Genomic DNA, 19,411 nt, shown 5'->3' with positions numbered 1-19,411 from the left:
ATATCTGGGACTTTGCTAGCCCTAGAGGGACTGCTGCTCCCAGGGCTAGCTAATACCTAGAGACAGCAAATAGCTCCACCCATGAGCGAGTCCTTCATAGGCAAACCAGCCAAGCCAGAGCTCATATCCCAAACATCTCCTTTTTTGAGCTCTTACACTCTGAGCTATTATTCCTCTGCCATAGAGGAATGCGCCCTCTATTATAGTGAATGTACCCGGGCTGTGTACCAGACAATTTAGGGACAGCTCCTATACCACAGGGCTCACTGAAATTATTCAGACCTACATCCTGTAGTTGCTTATCTTACCTCACTTGCTTCTTCTGATGAAATTACAAGAAAGGCTTTTGTTCATAGTTCCTCCTTTTTCTCTCTGCCTCCTGACTAACCCTGGTGCTTCCCCAGGTGGCCCCACCTAGTATGGCATGCTCCTTCCTTTTGGGAGCAGTAAATAACAATCTTTTCAATAGCCACCATCTCCTGATCTGCTGGCCTTAAAATACCTAAACAAACATAAAATTTATAAATCTATATTTTAAAATACAGTTACTCATATACTTTGCAGCTGAACACTTTATCTTGAAAAATGATCTGAAGGATATCTCCATGTATCCTACAAGAATGATCTTTTTAAAAAGCTCAAACATAGCTATGGTACTTCTCATCCATATGAATGAATGCTTAACCACCTGCCAGGCAGAGATGACAAGCTCTGAAAACTTAACAGTCCTTTCCCCCACGGGCCTATGGTCTACTGTGGAAGAATGTCAGAATGTGTATTGAGTTCTGAAATGAGTATAAAAGGAGAAGCAAATTGATGTGGATCATCCTGAAGAGGAACCAACCAACCTATCCTAGCAATTAAGATGTTCTGGTGGAGAAAGAAGCATATAAGCATACCTTAAAGACGAATCAGATTTGAGAATTTAAAAGAAATTTATTTAAAAAGGTGGAAAAGGATGGTGAAAGCCAAGGGAATAGAACTGGAGGAGACAGAGAGGGCAGTATATTCAAGTATCTAAAGGAGACTCAAGGGCAGCCCTGGTGGCTCAGTGGTTTAGTGCTGCCTTCAGCCCAGGGCCTGATCCTGGAGACTAGGGATTGAGTCCCACGTCGGGCTCCCTGAATGGCACCTGCTTCTCCCTCTGCCTGTGTCTCAGCCTCTGTGTGTGTGTGTGTGTGTGTGTCTGTCTGTCTGTCTCTCATGAATAAATAAATAAAATCTTTTTAAAAAATAAAGGAAGTACAATGGATAGGATATAGAGTGAGGGGGGAAAAGGTAGGAGAGGAAGGTAAAAAGGAATAGACAAGGCCTAGAGTCTGTGGGACTTTGCCACCCATGTAAAGGAGAATGAACTGTATGTTAAATGCAAAAAAGCTACTGAAGAGTTTTTAGGATGGTGACATAACTCAATTTGCAAATGGTCATTCTTATAGGTATGGAGAATGTACTACAGTGAGAAAAGATTAGAGATAGGGAAGCTAATCAGAAGAATGGTAGTAAACCAGCTGAGGGATTGTGGTGGTCTGGAATCACATGGAGGCAGTGGGGCTGAAGACAGAAAGGAAATGGGTTCAATAACTATGTACATAAGACATTTAGAGATGGAGTCAAGAATGATATCCAGATTCTAGTGTGAGAAACTGAGTGAATGGGAGGGAACATGGGGAATACTGGAGAAGCAGGTTTAGGAAGAGGAAAGATGAAGATGTGAACACCAAGCACAAATGGAAAGATTAGCCTCCCAAAGGAGGACAGAAACCTCTTCCACTATAATAGGAAGGATATAGGCAGACACATAAGATATATGGATATGACAATAAGTAGTCGAAGGAGTGGCCATCTGAGAGTGTCTATATCTTTCTCCAACAATAGAACTGTAAATAATCTGTTAAAAGCAAGAACAGGGAATAAAGAATAGAAAATAAATATTTGGGGAAGAGTAGAGAAGATCTGAAATGGTTTTTATAAACACTAACCTAGAAACTGACCAGAGAAACCTAGCTATATTGCTGGACAACACTGAAGAACCAGTTAAGCCCAACGGTCGTTAATCGATAATGCAATCAATCTGAAAATAGATACTACTTAAAACATTTGCAGGTATTCATATTAGTCCCTTGTTATCAACCAAATAAAAAAAATCACCTAGGAGACTTTTGTGGATATACTGGATAACTTTGAGTTTATCAGCCAGAACCTTCAGTTGATAAGATCACTTACATTATATATTAACATGTATTAGATTAATTTGCCTGGATTGCTTTTCTGAAGGTAAAGAAGAAGTGCAAGAACCAAATTTATGTTTACGCTCAGGAATTTACCCTCCATAGGAGAAAATAATTCTATGCAGCACAAGGGAGATTAATGTGGAAACCTTCACAGAGGGGTAAATGATACATACTTCTTCCTTTAATAAGATTAAAAGGAGGGGATCCCTGGGTGGCACAGCGGTTTGGCGCCTGCCTTTGGCTCAGGGCGCGATCCTGGAGACCCGGGATCAAGTCCCACGTCAGGCTCCCGGTACATGGAACCTGCTTCTCCCTCTGCCTGTGTCTCTGCCTCTCTCTCTCTCTCTCTCTCTCTCTCTCTATCATAAATAAATAAAAATTTAAAAAAATTTAAAAAAAGATTAAAAGGAACCTATGACCAAGATGCATCTTTGACCTCTTACTATTAGAAACTGGTTTAAAAAACTTACAGGAGGAAAGCACAAGAAATCACTGGCTGCCAACCTGAAAGCCATCATAGGAGGTAATAAGCTCTGGATTACTTAAACCACATTTGAACAAATGCTTTAAGAATAAGATTGATTTGGAGAAGCAAGATCACATGTGCAAATCTAGGTGGGTGGGGATTTTAGAAACATTCAGGGCCATTTCCAAAGTACATGCTCTCCACATCTGAGGTAATTTTAACCCCTACACACATACATGCACATACTACCTTGAGCATCAGAGGTGAAGGAATGACTACATTACATGTTGAACATGCCCCTGCTTTAAACGAATTTGTTCATTCATTTGATTTGATTTGACTGAATTTAAGTTTTACAACTCTATGAGAGTAGTACTTTAACTCCATTTGTACATGTAGGAAATCTGAGGCTTATAAACAATTTTTCTGAACCCTGTTGGGTAGTAAGCAGAGGAATTTAGATTTGATTCTAGGTGTATTCTAACTCCTAAGAGTGTCCTGTTTGCACTGCAACGTGCCTTCTGAATAGACAAAGGCCACTGAAACATAGTGAGATATGCTGATTCCCTAACTTCCAACTACCTACAAATGATAATATGCAAAACTAAATTTGGCCACACAAACAAAATCCAATTATTACCTGATTTTAAAATGTACCTTTATAATAAATGTAAGTGTGTATATTTAAATAACATTTTACAACTTTCAAATGGTGGGCACATCAATTATCTTTCTTTCTGTATCTATATAATAATTCTGTGAGGGAGCCCATGACACATTCACTATTAACCATAGCCATATGACTGCGCTACCCTGAACCTGATGACTAAACATTTAAGTTCCAAATTCAAAGAAGATACCACTGGCCCACACTTTCTTAGATCATCTGCTTTTTGGTTGTTTTCTCTGCTCATATTGTTATGACGGGCTCCACTGAATGATTCATACTTCTGTCAAAGCAAGGTTTATTAGTACACATTTGCATATTTGGAGATATTCTCTTTACCATGATATCTCCCCCTCAGCCTAGGCAGGCAAAAGACCAATTTTGATAGCTCATACAGGGCATGATTTATCTTCCACTAAAATAAATTATCTCTTCTATTTTCCCGAACCCTATTCATGTCAGTCCCCTTAAGTTGGGTTGTCTTGGTTTTGTGAATGCACAACTGGAGAAGTAAAATCAAGCATATGACAAGGAAACAGAAGATTCTGTTATTTTTGGTATAATGTCATTCTATATTCCTTATTCTTACAATAGGCTGCCCCTCAAGAATAGAAAAGTCAAGACTATCCCGCCACTCTCTGAGGATCTGAAGATTAAGATTCAACATCTTTAGAACTAATCTCTATTAAGAGCAATTCCTTTGCCTCACAAACTATAATTTCATGCCCCACCTCTCTTTCTGTGTTGAGCTCATCACAGGCAAGCAGGAAGTTGCTTTCAGACTGTATGCAGTTTTTTTCCCCATGCCACTCCTCTGATTCACTCCCAAGATCTGTTGTGAATAGTGATAGGGCACTAGGGTCTGTGTTAATACACTCAGTTACTGAACATTTAAATAATATGTGTTGACTAAGTACTTACTCACTAAAAAAGGCTTTTGCTAAATTTCCAGGAAATACAAAGATGGAGGAGAAAGAGCATGCATCATTGGGGGAAAGTGCTGTCAACAAAAAACAGAAGGCAAATACTTCACATCCTTGAAAAAATTATTTTTAAAAAAGTAAATTTGTAAAACCCATTAAAATATTTATATAGTTTGGCCCAATACATTATTTTTCCTTTCCATTTATTTCAAGGGAAAATTTAGCAGTGGAGTGAAAAATAAAAAGTATATTAGTTAATGATAGTCATTGAAAGAATCACCTACTTGGGGTGCCTGGGTGGCTCAGTCTGCCTTCAGCTCAGGTCCTGAACTCAGGGTCCTAGGATTGAGCCCTATTATGGGCTCCCTGCTCACTGGGGAGTCTGCTTTCCCCTTTGTGTTCCCCTCCTCAAATAAATATGTAAAATCTTAAAAAGAAACCCTACAGTTAATAAATAAATAAAATCTCAAAAAAAGAATCACCTACAGATTTTATGATAAATCTATTCAGTATAAGATGATTTACCCTTTAAAATGCAAACATTGAAATTGTTAATAATTGATGAATCTATATATTATATCAGTAAGTTTTCTTGAAGTTTGAAATTACAACAAAATAAAGTTATAATGCACATTCTAAACAACTATTAAGTCCATATACAACTACTAAAATAATATATATAGCTATTAGACATAAAAATTTAATAACAGAGGTATACTTAAAAATTACATTAAGTATAAAAAGCATAATACAAAGTTATACACTATGATATAACTGTATGAAAAAAGCTTATACTTGCTTAAAGGTTAACATGCAAAATGAAGATAGTTTGCTTAGGTAACTCACAAAAGTTTTTAAAATATTTTTTCATGTTTTTACTAAAAAAATTAGATTATCAGGCATGAAATATAGGATCTGATGAAAATATATAAGGGAAGGATGGGGAGGACCCACTCCTTCAGTTCCTCTTGTCTGATGTACACATTATATAAGAAATTGAACACTTGTCTAGTTGAAGTCCTAGAATGAATTCATTAGCCATTAGCTATCAGTGATTTACAAGATAAAGGCATAGAATTTGAGTTGAAAACAGTCCTCTAAAGCCACCTGATTCAGCTTTCTTTCTCAGTAGGTTAATCAGATTCATAAAGGAATAAGTGATTTTTCCCCTTAGACTACACAATTAGTTGGTGAATAAACTAAGAATAAAATTTAAATTTTAGTACGCCGTCTAATTCAATTCCACATTCCAATTCTATAATATGCAGGAATTCCCACACAGTTACCTCAGCACAACTTTCCAGATATATTTCCTACTCCTTCCCAACACATGAGACAGAGATGTCCTTCCTCACTTCCACACTGTCCCTGCCTCTGTGTTTTCATGGGCTCTGCCCTGGCCTGCAAACACTGCCGACATCCCCCTCCTTACCCTCACCCCACACATGCTCTGACTACAGTCTACCATCCACTCATCTGCTACCGGTAGTGAGTTAGAATACTTTTTGCAAAAGACATACTTGAAAAAAGACAAAGTCAACTTTAGTTACAACTGTTCTGCTTCCTTATCCAACAACGTGTACTCCTACTCAGTTACTTCTCTAAATCTCTGTTTCACATTCTATAAGAAAAACAGTATTTTAATCACAGAAAAGAGTGAAGTCAGAGGTAGTACTACCATGAGTGCTTAGAAAGTATTTTCTGATCACCCTCAGCTTGCAGAGAAGGAGGTGTGTAACAACACCACACAGGTAAGAGGTTGTCATATCCTCTTGAATTAAAAATTCACGTGGAGTAGTTGCAAGCTTTCTCAAAATAGTTATCACCTGCTATCATGTTTTGTCACAATTTACCAGAATAAATAAAGTTTTTACTGATTTGTGAAGTCACCTGTTTCTGATTTCATCCCGCAAGTCATACTATTGGTTCAAGTTGATTCCTTCAGACTTGTTTAACAAGTTAGATTTTAATTATGTGGGATTTCCTCCTTTGTCTTCAGCTCCTTCATAGATCACACATAATACATGAGAGTCATTCATTTGTGTAGAAATCTCAGAGAAGTTAGATAGGCAGCAGAAAGGATCTCTTCATTATTCAGGATCAAAATGTATAGGTAAGTCCTGTTTTTGTCTCTGTAGTTTTAGAAATTTTATGATTCACTTAGGGCATGTGAAAAATACACAGAAGCTGAAGAAATTTGGCTGTGTCTAGCAATCTTCTTGTTACTTTTCCAGAGCCTTCACTGAAACTTATATTGTTTAGAGAATACATTTGATTGTTTAGATAATATGTTTGATATTGTTTAAATAAGGTACTTGCTGTGTGACTATTTTTACAAAATGAGTAAATAATACAGTTGAGGGTTATAACTTTAAGGAAGTGTTTTTGTTCTCTCATGCTTAACTGTGCGAAGAGTGATGTGTAGATTTAAAAAAATGTAATCAGTAAAAAAAATCCTCTGTTGTTCTAGAATTTTTCCAGGATTCTGTATTTTGACTTCTGTATTATTACTAGCTTGAAATACACAATGAAACCTGAAGTCCTCTTGAAGAAAATAAGATAACATTTGTCTACTTTTCATATACCTGCCATATCACTATTTTTGAGTAAATTTTTATTAATATGTAAGAAAAAATAGTATTTGTTTAGTTTTCCTTTTAGTTAATGAATACTGATTTTTATATACATGCACACACAAAAAAGGCAACAAATTGTGGTATCATCTACTGTCGGTGCAATCTCAGTCATGATATAATTTGATGTGTTTGTATGTGCATCTATGAGTGAACATATTGTTCATTTTGTTTTTCCGTGAACACAGAAAAATATGATATAAGCCATTTTAAAAAGGTGATAAAAGCATAAGCAATGCATTAGCTATGTTGTGTAGCTCAGTTTACTTTAAATCTACCAAACTTTAGAAAACTCAATCAAAATTTAAATTATTTTAGTAAAATATGTATACAGTTATTCGCATTTGAATATAAATAAATACACAAGTGAAAAATGGGTAGCCATCTAAGTTTCTAACAAGAAATAATTAAGAATTAACAGTAATATAAATAAAATAATTTCATATTCCATAACGGATATGATGAATTCATTAAAAGAGGTTAAAGCCTATGAATTTGTTATATACTATACCTGTCCTCACTTTATACAAAAAAAATCACAGAATTGTATTTATTTATTGACTATCACTTCAGAAAGTATACATCTGAGAAAGTCTAATGGAGTATATAAAACACTAATCATATTTGTTGGATTACAGTGGTAAGCTTGGGGCACCTGGGTGGCTTAGTCAGTTGAGCAGCTGGCTCTTGATTTCAGCTCAGGTCATGATCTCAGGGTCCTTAGATCAAGCCCCAGTGACAAGCCCCATGTCAAGTCCCAAGAGGAGCCCTGTGTTGGGCTTCATGCTCAGCGAGGAGTCTGCTTCAGAATTTTCTCTCCCTCTGCCCCTTCCCCCACCCTCTTTCTCTAAAATAAATAAATAAATCTTAAAAAAGGAATAAGGTGGCAAGCTTATGAATTATATTTTTTCCATTATTTTAAAATTTCTATAACAATGTAATATTGTCTTGATAATCACAATACAGTCTGAAATGCATTTTGCTGAAACATTTTTAATTCCGTAAAGAAGTTTCTCTGATTTTTCAAAAATTGACCCTTAAAAGCAGCTAAATGTACATCAAAATATCATTCAAGGGATAATAAAGAAAGATAAACAATGCAAATAAATGAAAGAGATATACAATTTCAGAATGCCTTGACTCAATCTAATTCCTAAATTGATTTACCCTTACATTAAATGACACTCAATCAGAACCAAATTTTCTGATTACAAAAGACTCTTTGAAACCTTGATTTCTACAGATCACAGTCCGAGATATTTTATCCCCTTAATAGCCTACATGTATTAAAAACCAATTCATTGTTCCTTTTTTAACCTAAAATTTATGTAATTCCCAATTAATTTCATGGGTTGGTTTGTTTTTACCAAAATGAGATCATCAGGGTTACCATGTCAAATTGATGAAATTTGGAAAATAACTTACGGATCCTCATCCACCAATTTGAGGATCCATGGCTAGAAAACTATGCCATCCACCAACCTGAATAAAGAGCAGACTTTTCAGTAGAAAGCAGAAAGCATATTCAAGTGGACTGGGGAATTAAAATTAGACAAATTTGCAGTCTGATAGTTTTACTGCAAAGCCAGTTTAATATTACAAGCAATAAATTAAATCATAGAGTTTCCTTCTCTGCTGGAATATTCCTATCAGCATAAAGGTATGCTATGCTATCTCCAACTTAAATCTCAACCTCCATGATTTTCCAATTCCTCCATATGCTCTGAGAAAGCATCCAAATTGGATAAGGGGAGGAAAATAAAAGTGTATAATATATTTTTTAGGTGATTCGAGGTAATTTTTGGTAGATCTCCAGATGGAAAATAGATGCTCTTGGACTGTTTGCTTACTTTTATATATAAATTAAAGCCCCAGGCCCTTCCAGGTTGTCCTTTCCTAAAGGTTACCCACCTTTTTTACACCTCTCCAAAGAAGGAAATCCTATCACAGGGCTCAGGAACCTGGACAGCTACATTATCATGATATAATTGTTATTCACTTCAAATCTCTGTGTATTCCAGACTTTGTCAAGTCTACATAAGGTGTGCGTATGTCCACCAGATTACAGTATGAAAGTATGAAATGAGGTTTGAAAAACAAGATAAAGATTTGTAGGCTGGAATTCAGAATGCAGTTTAAGGAAAGACTTAAGGTAGGGAGCATATCTCAGCTCAGGAAGAGACAAGTCTTAGCAGAATGCCTCAGACCATAACAAATCTTATTTCCATTTTCTTCCCTTTTGTCTGTGCTTGTGATATGATTAACTGACTAAACGGACATGCCAAAGCCAATCAGGTGGCTTGCCTTCTACCAACCCAAAACAACATGAGACAAAAGTAGGGAAAAAAAGCCATAGCTGTCAAAAATACATTTCAAACTCTGCCTTTTGCTTTAATCCTGCTTTATGAATTGCTATGTTAACTTTCAAAAACCATGCTTAAAATTGCAAAGCATTAGGCAAAGAATGTATCTCTTAATAGCAATTAGACAAATGGGCCTTATCTTTACAGTCACAGAGCCCCAAAATTGTGGATTTAAAGTTCAAGTTCTGCCCACAAACACCTCAGGCTGCATGCTAACACAGTTGCCATATTGAGCCAGAATTTTTTTTCTAATCCTCCAAAATTTGTTACTTACCTGATTTTTATGATGCTTAAACCCCTAACATGACTATGGTTGAAACCTCTAGAATAAGTCATGAGGATAAAAATCAACATCCACTATTGTAAGGAAAGTTAAAGATATTCAATCCAATTCCTTAAAAGGTATTGCTCCAACTTGAAGGATCTCATTCTCTTGAGCAAAGAAAACTTGCCATAATCTCAGTTTTTCAGAGTATGCTTTAAGCCTAAATACAGCATATGCTTATAATATGTAAAATAGAAGCACCGTCCTAATAAAACCATTCACTGGGTAGCTATCTAAAATGATTGAAAATAAAACTAACTTTTGAAAAGTTTACACACTAACGACTAACTCAGCAGAAAGAAAATGGCAGATTCTATTGAACATTTAGAGTATCCATTTGCCAGACTTATGAACAAGTGTCTTAGTGATTAATAAAAGAATATGTGAGCTCAAGCTTCAAGGAAGTATATTAAAAAGAGCCATTGAACATATTTTTTCTAACCTAGACAAATTTTTATTCTGCCAATCTTACTTCTTAGCCAGGATAATCGCCTGAGTTCAATATTGCAAAGAGTGAATTAAAACAGTTTGCTTCTCTGCTAAAAAATTACCATCAGCATAAAGACATACCACACTATATCCAGTTAAACAATAAAACAAAGCAAAAACCTTCTTCTTTGACCTACAGCCCCCTTCCAGCTACTGCCTTATTTCTCATTTCCTCCCCTCAATAGCAAAACTCTTCCAAACGTTTCTCTAGACCCATTGCCTCTGTTTCAATTTTCCTACCCTAGTCAGTCCCTTCACTTTTTATACTTTTTATTGGGAAATGTATCACATCAAGACTAATTTTAAAAATTAATCCCAAAGTAGTCATCATTAAGAAAAATAGCATCACCAGTTAACATCCTGTCTGCTAACTGCCCTCTCCGATCTTGCCCAATCTGTAATCTGACATGTTATCTAAATGTCCTTGATTTTCTTTACACTTTTACTGTTCATAGACAGAACCCCAAATACCAAATCATTTGGTTCTACCTATATATAAAATTAATATAAATGGAATCAAAATTACGTTTCATAAAACACATAGTAATAATTTGTTCATTCACACAACTATATGATGTTCCATTTTAAGAATATACTCAAACTTACATAGCTGCTCTTCTGGTCCTTTGCCATTACAAACACTGCAGCTCTGAACATTCTCAAATGGATCTCATGGCACAAGCATGCTAGAGTTTCTCCTGAAAATGGATTTTCTGGGTCATAGAGTGTGCACCTGTTTAGCTTTAACCCATTCCCTCTTATCTCACTTCAAAAAAGGTTCTCATCCCTACAGCACTGAAATAGCTCTTTTCAGATCATCAGTGATTGTCTGCATTGCAAAATCCAATAGTAAGACCTCAGCACTCATTGTTAATTAACTACTCCAGAGCAGATCATTCCCTCCTTGAAATACAATATTCACAAAGCTCCTCAGACACCATTGTTCTTAATTTTTATCCTAGCCCACTTGTCAAACTTTCTGAGTTTCTGTTACTGGATTTTTTCATTTTTCTAGTCCCCAAATTCTGAGTAATTTGAGGTACAATTTCTCTTCTGTAGCTACACTTAGCTTCTGTGTGATTCCAACTGGTTCCAAGGTTTTTAATACTATATAAGCTGATGGTATCCAAGGACAAGCAGTGTTCCCTCAAGTCCTCAATTATTCATTGGTAAACCCAAAGTGCTCTTGCTTTAAAGCAACTTTTAATTCAATGTGGCAAAATAAGCCATTTTGAATCTTATATACATAAGCACTTTATTTATACTTTTATATTTTAGTATTCCTTATAAGTACTATGAGTACTCATGATCATTCATTCATTCATTCATTATTCATCCATTAAAAAATATATGCTTTTTTGAGGGCATAATACCTGAGAGTAGCTGTGTAGTGCGCTAGACATAAAAAACAGAACACATAGTCCTTAACCCTGATCCCATATTGTTTATTGGGAAGACAAGCACTAAAACATTTAAATAAGCAAGGATCTATCTAGTTATAGCTGTGGTAATACTATGAAAAAAAGTTTGAGAGGGTGGCTTTTACTAATTAAGATGAATGGAAGGAAACAACTGTCATTGAACACATTTAGTCTATGGAAATCTCAGGAGAGCAAAAGATAGTCTTTGATGAAAATCACAACCTTCCTAGACAAAACCCTATCAGTGATTCATATGAAAATATGTGATTTCATTTTGATTTGTTTAATAAGATGATGCAAACAGATCATGCTGGTCTTCAAATGCCATATTAAGGAGTTGGGATTATATCATGAGAGAAATGTAAAACTGTTAAAAATTTGATGAGGGCAGGGGCACCTAGGTGGCTCAGTGGTCGAGCATCTGCCTTTGGCTCAAGTCATGATCCCAAGGTCCAGGGATTGAATCCCTAATTGGGCTCCCAATTAGGGAGCCTGCTTTTTCCTCTGCTTATGTCTCTGCCTCTCTCATAAATGAATGAATAAAATCTTTTTAAAAAATCCAATGAGGGCAGAGACATTATTATATTAGGATTTTTCCCAGATCATTCTGGTTGTCTATAAAGGATAATCATTGGGGAAAGAAGATTGATGAAGAAAGACCAGTTGAAGGCTAGTTCATTATTTCAGGAGAGGGATGAAGATGGCATGGACAAAAGTGGTGGGAATGGCAATAAAACTGAAGACAGACATAAATAGAAAGGATGGGACTTGGTGCTTGATTGGATATAAGAGGTGAGAGAGGTGGTGAATAGGACTTTCAGTTTTTCCACAGAAGTAACTATAGGGATGTTGGTGTCATTTACTGAAAAAGAAAATGCCGACAATGGGTCTATTTGATGGCACAGAAAGACTTTGTGAGTGTTAGGAGGGAGCAGACAATCAATTCAGCTTTAGAAATGTTGAGTTCTAAATATCAAGTGGTAATATGTGAAAGATGTAATTGGTATTATGGCTTTAAAATCATGTGTAGATCAGTGTTTTCCGGAGTGTATGTTTCAGAGTATATAATCTCCATCTCAATCCCCTAAAATACTTATTTAAAAATGAAGGTTTCTGAGGCACCTGGGTGATGCAGTTGGTTGAGCGTCCAACTCTTTGTTTCAGCTCAGATCAAGATCTTGGGTCATGAGGCTGAGCCCTGCGTCAAGCCTGGCTTGGAGCCCCACATTGGGCTCTGCACTCAGCGTGGAATCTGCTTCAGATTCTCTCTCCCTCTCCCTCTGCCCCTCCCTCTTATGTGAGTACTTCCCCCCCCTCTCTAAAATACATAAATATTTTTTTTTTTAAATGAAGGTTTCTGAGTAGCAAGACCAGATCTACTGAAACAGTCTGCCTGGATGTTGGATGCAAGAATCTGTTTTTCCAAGCTTCTCAATTGATTCTTATGCACACAAGAACTTGAGAACAGTTGGTTTAGATGGTAATTGAAACTAATTGAATGAGATCAGCTAGAGAGAAAAGAGAACACCCAGACAGAGCATGAAGCAACATCAGAAACTTAAGATTAAATAGAGGGGAAGCAACCAGCAAAAGACATATAAAAGGGAATAAGAAGGATAGAAAGAATGTGGAATCATGGAAATTAAAAAAAAAAAAAAAGACAGTATTTCAATAAAAAAAAAAAAAAAAAGAATTGGTCAGCTGTGGAAAACGTTGCTAACAGACATCTTATCCTCCCCCAGAAAGACAGGAATGCTTTAAGGCAAGGCACATTTTGGCCATTTTTAAGATCTCCCCAGTTCTTAGCAGAATGGTATTATAAGTAATCAGTTACTATTGATTTCTCTAACATATATTTAATAAATACTGTTAATAGAGTGCCCACCACGTCCTGGGTTTTAAAAAATATATATCAGGCAAAAAAGTCAACAGGCCTCCCCATAGCATCATCTAATCTCTCTGCAGATCAGTGTATTCTTCTGCATAATGGGAAGTCAGAGTGGTTCTTCCTGAAGCTCTCTTCTATTGCTAACATTCTGTGATTCTATAGGATGTTATCACTCTTGAGAAATGCCATTTATAAAAAATTACATTATTTGCAGCTAAAGCTAGGTTATACCTAAAAGAGGAATGTAAATTTACCATTATTGAACACATGTCAGAGTTCTAAAGCACTTTACAAATAGCATCCCATTTAATCTCACAACCCTCTGAGGCATGTGATAATCCTTATTTTATGAATTAGGAAACTAAGGCTCAGAGGGGTTTTATCACTTGCCAATGGGTCACTTAGGCATGTCTGATTACAAAAAGTCATGATTATCACGATTGTACTATATTATCTTTCTATATTACTTGTGTAGTAACTAAAAATACAGATTATGGACAGGACTGGTGTTTCATAGAAGATTTATATAAAAATAGAAGAAACCCAGTTCAAGAGACAGAAAAGAATCCCTATGTGTGTATCTCTTCATGCCCATGACAGGAGCCATGTTTACAGAGTCGACAGGGCCTCACTTCCATCATCAAATCCATCCTCCCCTATAGAGCCCCACTTAAAAACTTTGGGAGATACAATGGAGAACTAATCACCAGAAGTGCCTGCCCTCCTTTATTTGATTGACCAAGCACTGACACAGGGCCAAGTACCAGACATAATTCTAGTTCTGTTAACAAATGTTTAATTCATTCGTCCTCACAAAAATCTGGAAGTAGATACTACTGGTACCTTCATTTTGCAGGTCAGGAAATCAAGAAGTTAAGTGACTTCCCAGTTTCACAAAGTAAATAGCAGACATGGATTAGAACCCAGTTAGTAGAGCTTCAGTGTCTACGCTCTCAACTGCTGCCACTCATGGAGCTTACAGGCTACTAGGGAGGAGGGGTGAGGGGGAAAGGGAGGGAGATAAGGACTTTGTAAGCAGACTTTCTTAAAAAATACAGTGTTTGCAAAAATAGAGCGGGCAGTAAAAGTGAGAACATGTACCAATAAAGTGCTCATGGAAATGAGAAGGAGCCATCTTTTTAAAGGAAGAAAGAATAGTGGGAAGGTGACAAGAAAACTCACTGATTCTTTGTATAATGACAAATGAGAAAACTGGAGTCCAGAGAAGTGATTTGCCTCACGTCAAGCAGTTTTTCTAACCACTTCAACAGTGTTTTTTACCCACCGCTATACGTACTACTTCCCAAGATAAGTGATGTGTCTGCATTTTTCCTAAGCTCTGAGGAACATATTTTATTGTGTAGGCCTCAAAAATATTAGTATCACTGTTCATTTCATTATGACACAAAACCATCCTGGGAAAATGATACTGAGAGTATCAATTCTTTCTTCTGCTTCTGTAGACAATGTGGGCAGGGAGCCTCTAGAATTAAATTCAGAAGAGGTTAAGTACTAGATGTTTTAAAAAACATATTGATGTAACTAAATATTACTCAAGAGCATTTGAAACACCTAATCTCGGTTTTTCTCCATGATTCACTAGAAGTCACCTTTTTTTCCATGAGAATAATTATCATGTACTAGATATAATAAAATATAACTAACTATAATGAATAGATGTGGGGCTCTGATTCCATTCTCCACTCATTCCCTCTGAGTTACAGATAATAACCCTCTCCTGAGAGAAGCATTCCAGGAAATTCTTGGGTAGATTCTATCCAGCCCATTAACCTATGCCATCCAGATTGTACTGAAATGTCTTTTTTGCTTTAGACCCTTCACTAGTATATTTTTACTTCCTTAACCTATGCATTTAAAAATACTTTTCTTTTTTCTTTCTTCTACCCTGTCATTCACAGTATCTCCTTCCCTGCCTCCCTGCTCCCCTCCCCAAGCAAAACGTGGCATATATCCTTCTATACAAATTAAGCAGGATGGTTTCCTGGCAATCTTTAGATTTTTTTTTTTTTGTATTTGGGTCTATATATAATAATCATATCAAACACATTTAGGGCCAAAAATGCTGCCTTGTGCTTCTTTAGAGTGTGATGTACCAAATTCTTCGCCTCAGTGGGACTCACTTTGTAGAAATAATGAAATATCCTGACACTGTCAGTTTCCCATTAAAAATCAAGTCAGATTGAACTGGATGTAAGGTACCCTAAATCCTTTACTCATTTATTTTCTGTAGAAAGAAATATGTATCTAGTTCCATGTTAGGGTCAGTAATTTTGACAATGCACTAAACAACTACAATTAAACTTAACAGCTAAACAGTCATTTCTCAAGTATCCAAAATGGGGAGAGAGGTAAGCAAGAAGCATCCTTGTATATTTAGATATGAATAAGCATGCCCTCTAAGCTGGGTGTGCAATAGTTCCCATGCCTCTCCTGCAGAAACACTTAAGGCTTTGGGCAAGTTAGAACTCACAGAGCAGCATTTTCTTATATGCATTCTGGGAACATTGTATTCCTCAAAATGTAAGGTATTTCAGGAATAAATACTTCTGTGCTCAACTAAGCTTGGGAAACATTGCTGTCAAGTCAGGTCATGGCACATGTGGGAAGGAAGAAACAGGAGAATTGGAGAATATGTAAAGAACAAATGGGTTTTATCATTTCACAGCTTGAATTTAAATATAAGCTTACTTCTGAGGCTTACCAGCCTTTCTTCCCCACCCTGACACATGACAATAATATGTGTGACACACTCCCATGTATCTAACCAGGCTTATAAGCAATTCCCCATGCACTACTTGTAACTCCACCCCAAAATATAAGAAAATGCAAGTCAGTAAGAGCAATGTTATGCTAGAATTATCTGCTCTGAATTGTGTAAGAAGTAAACATTTCAAAACTCTGAGGCTTTAACTATTATTTGAAACCAATTGCTTGCTATCAACAATATTACACCACTGGATCCCAGTACCTCACTGAGAATTGCATGGCACTGGGATTGAAACTTGAATTGAATGGGTTATTGAGTCCTTTGCTGCTTCTGGGAGTTCAAGCCTACCCTCACTGTCAATTATTCACTGACAGCTTGATAATTGTGTTACTGGAGGAAGATAACAATCATTTAAAAATGACTTTAAGGGCACCTGGGTGCTCAGTGGTTGAGCATCTGCTTTTGGTTTAGGTCGTGATCCTGGGGTCCTGGGATTGAGTCCACATCAGGCTCACCACAGTGAGCCTGCTTCTCCCTCTGCCTATGTCTCTACCTCTCTCTCTGTGTCTCTTAGAAATAAATAAATAAAATCTTAAAAATAAATAAATAAAAATAAAAATGACTTTAATTTTTAACAGTTTTTTGAGATGTAATTCTATACCATAAAGCTCACTTGTTTAAGGGTACAATCCAGTGGTTACTAGCATATTATGGAGTTGTGCCACCATCATCAAAATCATCCCAGCAGATATGCTTAAATTTAAAAATCTCAGGTACTCATTTCCCAAAGAGCCTTTTGAAAATAAAATATCACATATTTATACTGTCATGAATATTTCCTTATAATTTTCAGAAAGTCGGCTAAATCATGTTGATGCCAATAGAGGTTACAGATCATCTTCAGTCAAAAATAAAGAACAAAAGGAAAGGAAAACAAGGAAAAGAATAAAGAAAAGAGAAGGGCGGGAGAAAAACACCTAATTTCTTGAAAACTAAATCTAGTTAAGGACAAAAATTTTGTTTGGCGGAAAGCAGACATGGAAGCAAATCTTCAACTAAATAATTGTTCATTGCTTAGAACCTGCTCTAGGTTCAATGGTTCTGTCAATAGCTAACTTTCTAGAGCTCAGAAGGAATACTCACATTGAATAGCAGTGCCCTCCAGAGTACATAGAGTACATGCTAGGCTCTCCCTAACATTAATTAGCAAGGAGATGGATAAGTAACTTCTCTCAGGAATTTCTGTCATGACTGTTGGTATTGAAACACTAGGTATATATTCTTCGACAATGGTAGAGTCAACAAAATATTGCTCCCATTACTTTCTAGATTGATGAATTCTACAGAAATGCATTTAAAGTATCAGCACCATGAGAAGAAATATTTCTATCTGTTCTGTTGTTTCCAAATCATCTAGGTAGGCTCACCTTCGTAGATGCCACCATCTACCATAATGCCACTGTGCCCATTTGCATACTGCGAAGCCTCCATAATCTCAATTAGGGGAGCCAGAACCTACCCTTTGGGCAGCTGTTGAGTTCCAGCAAAGATGGCCTTTCTTATAAAAGCAAGTATAAATTAAGTGTAGCAAAGCAATAACCAGAATATGCCTCCAAGTCCTTAACTGACTCTGTCAATAATCTTTAGACATCTTCTACTAATAATTACACAAGATTAACTCTACAATGTAAATCCCCTAACTCCAGGTCTTTCTCCACATCCCCGTAGAAATCTTTTACAATGTGAGAACGAAACACGATGCTCAGAAGTTTAAAGTCAACTAAACAAATCTTTTATATCTCAAATCTTTTATTTCAAAAATATGACTGCTATTGGAACAAAGAAAATCTCATCAAAGAAGAAATCATTTTTAATTGCAAAAAATGTCAGTATCTGCCTTATTTATTGCAGAAACATAAAGTGAACATTATTAACAAAGAAAATATTATAAAACTAAAACCATTTTTCAACTTATCAGGGTCCAAATAAATTAAGATTTGATACACTATGATGGAGCATGACCATCATATTCTTTCTCTAGTAGTTGTTTAATGCAGCCTCAATCACTAGGACTCAATGAAATTTTTCTAAATCAGGCAATAATTGTGGTAAATTATCTTGAAATACATTTCAATAGTATAATAAAATAAAATGGAGAAAAGGCCCATGGACTTCAGTATAAGAAAACGATTCCTTCAATTTTAGGACCAATTAGACAAGTATGAATAGAGCATCATTAGAGAAGGCAATTTTCCCCCCAGCAATAAAGGTAGATTTGCCTTCTTGTGGCCACACTCTCTCCTGGGATTCATTCTATGACCTTGATTTATTTAGAAGAATCTGAGTTCCAGAGTATATATGAAATCCTACGAAAGAAAAAGCTTAACTAGCCTGTGAAGCAATTGAGTCCACACTCTTAACTTCATTAACGGCAGGATCTCATAAAACATCATCACCTCCCAACTCCACTACTAGATACATACATATATGCATGCACGCACGCACGTGTGTGAGCACACACACACACACACACACACTAGTCATTTGTTCATATCAACTTGCAAACTTTGTGAGAAGAATTTGAATCCTGGATTGGCTTTTCCTATACGTAGAAGATTCCAGAACTTCAACACACCACTTCAGGTCTGCTATATACAGTTGTGAAGTTTGTGCAATGGACAAAATTGCATGGCTCAGGGGAAGATTGGAAGCTGAGAAGGAAGGAGCCTATGCTTCTTGCCAAGTTGTCTGTCCCAGAGGGTAGCTGCATGCAGCCCAAGGAGCACCCTTTTATAATTGTCTCTGTCTCCCAGAAAAGCTGCCTTTTCTTAATTCTCACCAAAGTATTACATAAGTTAGCTCAGGTCCCTGACTACTTGAGCAGCCTCTGTATCCTCAGAAAGTATAAGGTGATTTTAAACTTATTTAAAAACTAAAAAAATAAAAAATAAAAAATAAAAAAAAACTTATTTAAAAACTACTAAAAATAAACTGGCACATAAGTCCCTAAATTAAAAGAAAGTCACATAGTACATTCCAAAGGCATACACACATAAAGTGGTGTGGGTTTGTGATTCAAGGATAAGATTCTAATCTTCCATATGAACCTAGAGTTTTCAGAATGCACCATGGTTTAATAAAATAAATATATTCAAGAGGTCTTAAAACTGTGGCACTGACTCTGCCACCATGCAATCAGAATAATCCTCGTGTCTCTCTTTCCTTTTACACTGGACTTGAGTTTACCAAGAAGAAAAAACCTTAAGAAAAAAAGAAA

At 36.2% G+C, this 19,411-nt stretch overlaps 1 protein-coding gene across 1 annotated transcript in view; it reads left to right on the top strand.

Annotated features, from left to right (window-relative positions):
- The first annotated feature begins 6,269 nt into the window (after window positions 1–6,269).
- Window positions 6,270–19,411, top strand: part of TMPRSS11D (transmembrane serine protease 11D) — a 50,332-nt gene continuing 37,190 nt past the window's right edge. Inside the window, exon 1 of the mRNA XM_072773903.1 lies at window positions 6,270–6,400. Within this exon, the coding sequence (XP_072630004.1) occupies window positions 6,393–6,400 (8 nt within the window). The 5' untranslated portion in view covers window positions 6,270–6,392. The remainder of the gene's footprint in view (window positions 6,401–19,411) is intronic.

This window comes from Canis lupus, chromosome 14 (genome assembly GCF_048164855.1).
Source record: "Canis lupus baileyi chromosome 14, mCanLup2.hap1, whole genome shotgun sequence".
In the NCBI taxonomy this organism is placed as follows: Eukaryota; Metazoa; Chordata; class Mammalia; order Carnivora; family Canidae; genus Canis; species Canis lupus.
This window is presented reverse-complemented; position numbering and strand designations above follow the sequence as displayed.